This window comes from Notothenia coriiceps, unplaced genomic scaffold (assembly GCF_000735185.1).
Source record: "Notothenia coriiceps isolate Sejong01 unplaced genomic scaffold, NC01 NC01_scaffold00007286, whole genome shotgun sequence".
NCBI lineage: Eukaryota > Metazoa > Chordata > Actinopteri > Perciformes > Nototheniidae > Notothenia > Notothenia coriiceps.
This window is the reverse complement of record NW_011339987.1, coordinates 1-3,414: the sequence shown is the minus strand read 5'-3', so window position 1 is coordinate 3,414 and position 3,414 is coordinate 1. Positions and strand designations below refer to the sequence as shown.

At 35.8% G+C, this 3,414-nt stretch overlaps 1 protein-coding gene across 1 annotated transcript; it reads right to left on the bottom strand.

Moving 5' to 3' along the window:
* Positions 1–1,279: 1,279 nt before the first annotated feature.
* LOC104943969 (L-selectin-like) lies at positions 1,280–1,912 on the bottom strand (the record flags this gene model as incomplete). Its single annotated transcript, XM_010769437.1, has 2 exons — positions 1,573–1,912; positions 1,280–1,414 (listed from the first exon to the last, which is right to left on the bottom strand). Coding segments are annotated over exons 1-2 (475 nt in total), but the record flags the coding sequence as incomplete, so codon positions are not given.
* Positions 1,913–3,414: the final 1,502 nt, after the last annotated feature.

The following is a 3,414-nucleotide window of genomic DNA, read 5'->3' as shown; positions in this document are numbered from 1 at the left end:
AGGACAAAAGCACTGCTCTCTGTCAGTTACATTTTGAAGTATATTGCCACTTTTGGCCACACCCCAATCAATAATGCTTCATAAGTGCTTCAAAAGGACATGAATATCGCCTTCATCAGTGACCGGTCCACCCCAGGATCTGACCATACGATGGCAACCATCGTGGTCGAGGGAAACAAATGAATGAGCAAGCATTCTGCGTTAAATGTGTTCATACTGTTTAAAATAATGACTGTCGGCAGTGTAAACATCTTTGTTACATCTTTTGTAAAATTGATGTGTGTGATCTGCAGATTGGTGGTCATTGAGAGTTTGTTTCTGTAGTTTTACAAAAACTACAGATTTTACATATTTGGCACTGGTTTAAAATATGCAAAGGCCTCTAACTTCGTTGTGATGGCAGCATTTATTTGCTGTGTCCCCATTTCCCTTGGTAATATGGCTAATGTGTTTATTTATTATTTGTGGGGCAATTTAAATTTGTGTTATTTATCTTTTTTTTCAAGATTTAAATGAAGCTCACCGCAAGTTCTTTCAGGAAGACTGGGAGTACGTTCACTCCGCAGCTGCTTATAACAAAGTTAATAACCAATTATTAAGTAAGTGGTCATTAAAAACACCTCTGATTGTAGAGGAAAAGCCTTCTCCCCGAACTCAAATAACTTTGTTGCTTTAAGACAATTTCATTAGAAGTTGTCTTAACTCAATAAACATCGATGCAAACTGTTGCGTTGATTTTCTTTGTTAAGCCAAGGCATTTGTTTTTAGAGTGTGTAGAGTTGGCCAATGATCGATTGAACTTGCTAATCCCATCCCCTGAAAAGCCACTGTTCAGTCATAGTTGAGCTAAATAACTAGATATGGTTGAACCCATTGTTAAAAAAATACCAGTACATTTTCTTTGTGGAATTCATCTTTGTATTTTACGGTGGTGGAAAATATGCGTTTTCTCAAATACTGTGGCCACTACATTAAGGAGATGAGATTCAAAAAAGGTAAAATTAGCCAATATATTTTTGGAAAAAGTTAAGAAAGTCCTAGACATTATAAGTTTGTCTATCAAAACGTTTTGTTCAGATGTCATTTATAAAATAATATATCACAGGATATGCAAGGCGGGTTTTTCAAGAATGACTACTTTCTCTAAACATAAATATCTGTCACTGACAGTTTGCAGCTTATGTACATTAACGTATTGCTACGGGTGTACATATATGCATGTGAGAAATGTTTAAGACGGACTAGACAAAATTAGGTCCTTTAAATTAACTTCACTTACTGTAGTTGTTGGTGAGAGGTAACTCATTGGGTGTTTGGCACCTGTCTCCCTCAAAGCCGGGCTCACACAGGCAGGTCATGTTGTTTATGGTCTCCTGGCATCTTCCTCTTTCACATGAAGTTTCATTACACTGAGCTGTAGAGAAAAACTTCAACACTAATCCTCTACCACTTTTGAAACTGTAACAACTTTGAAACCCAATCAGTTTTACTCCAGAATCAGATCAGAATCAGAATACCTTTATTCTTCCAGAGGGGAAATGTGCATTTGTTTCAGCAAGAAAAGACATATACCTTTATAACAAACAGGGAATTTAGGAATGTTGCATTTCTCATCATTCCACTTCCCTCTTTTGTCTTTTACTGTCACGTAGATCTCCACGCAGAACTCGGTGCTGTGGTTGTTGTTCGGCTCGTTTTTTGCCCATGAATCCTCACCAACCCACGTGCTGTTATTCCCAATCCAGGTCCAGGATTCATTCTTGTGGTTTTTGGTGACTCCAATCCAATAATATGGACTCTTTCTTTTGATTGGCAGTATGGACACTAGATAGTCGTTCTCGCTCTGGTTCTGGATCACCACCATGTCAGTGTAGGTGTCCTGGCACCACTGCCGGGCCTGGGTCCAGTTCATGGTCTTTCGGGAGTGATGATACGTCCAGCCAGAGGTAGAGAGAGCCAATGAGCTTCCTTGAATACATTTTGGAAGAAAAAAAACATCATTCCCTAAAGGAAAATACAAATAATAATAATAATAACAATAGAAGCAACTGACAAAAATTGCAGTCCAAAAAAAACGTAACAATACAAATATTTAATTGAATAATAGATATGATTAACAAAAAGGGATTGATAGGATTCCATGGTAAACTGAGAATCAAATTACAAATAAAACATGTAAAAAAAAAAAATACAACTAGAAATAAGATATTAAATATAAGTATAAAAATAGGATGGAATAAAATAAATAAAATGCATACACTAGGAAACATACAACCTATATAAAAATATACAAATATAGATATAATACATTATTAAAGATATAAAACCAGTATACTTATTTTTGAGCACATGCATCAATTAACACTACTGCAGCTCCATTCCCTTCTACTCTTCTATTTATTTTTAGTCGATTACTTTATACATTAAGCCTAACTTTTGTGCCTTAGTGTTAAAGTTAATACTCACCAAGGAAAAGGATTAAAATCCACCTCATTTTTAAGTGAGGGATCACAAATACCTGTTGTCTGTGCAAAGAAAAAACAATCAAAAGCTGAAATATTGATGAATGCAATCATAAAAATACAACAGAAAAAACATACTTACGTGGAAATTGTAATATCTGAACAGTATACCTTGAAAGTAGTTGTCAATAAGCTTGCTACTTAAGACACATTCTTGTTTTCCTATTCGAAATCAAACATTGTACCACGGCAGTTAAGTGAATGTGAGTTTAGCACGGACCAATGTCAGGCTTTTATATTCCTCTTTGGCTATCTGTCCAACATTATAAAAGAGAATTACTGGATGTTTTCTTTACAAAGTGAATGCATGTGATGAATGACAAACTGACCTCTTAGACCTGGACAGACCTTTTGGGAATGCCCCCTGTTTCTGGTTAGCGTGTGATCGGGGCGTTTCAGTAGCATTTTTAGGTCATGCATGGAAAGAGAAAAATCAAGGAAACACAAACGACACAAAGTCCAGTGTGGTCCACGGATCCAACACAAAGACATACATCAAAAATGGATAATTCTTCCAATTTCATTTTATTTCATAATCTTTGCACTTAGCTGTTTTCGTTGTTGTTGGTAAGATTATGTTTTCCTTTAAAGAGGACATAGTATGGCTCAAACCAAACCGCCCATCTATAGATGATTGGTACGGTATAATTTATGAAATCTTTGTAATGGAAATAATAACCTTCTCTATGAGGCTCCAGGAACTTACATTTGAGGACATTTGGGAGAAATGGAAAGTGTATATTACCCCGATACGCCCTTCTTTTGTTTGAATAGTTTATTTAATGATCTATACTGTCTATGTTTTATATTGAAAAGGAAACACCCCGTGTTCTTGTGTGCTTATTGTTGTTGTTTTGTCAAGAAAAAGAGAAAAGACGGACCACTCTGTAAA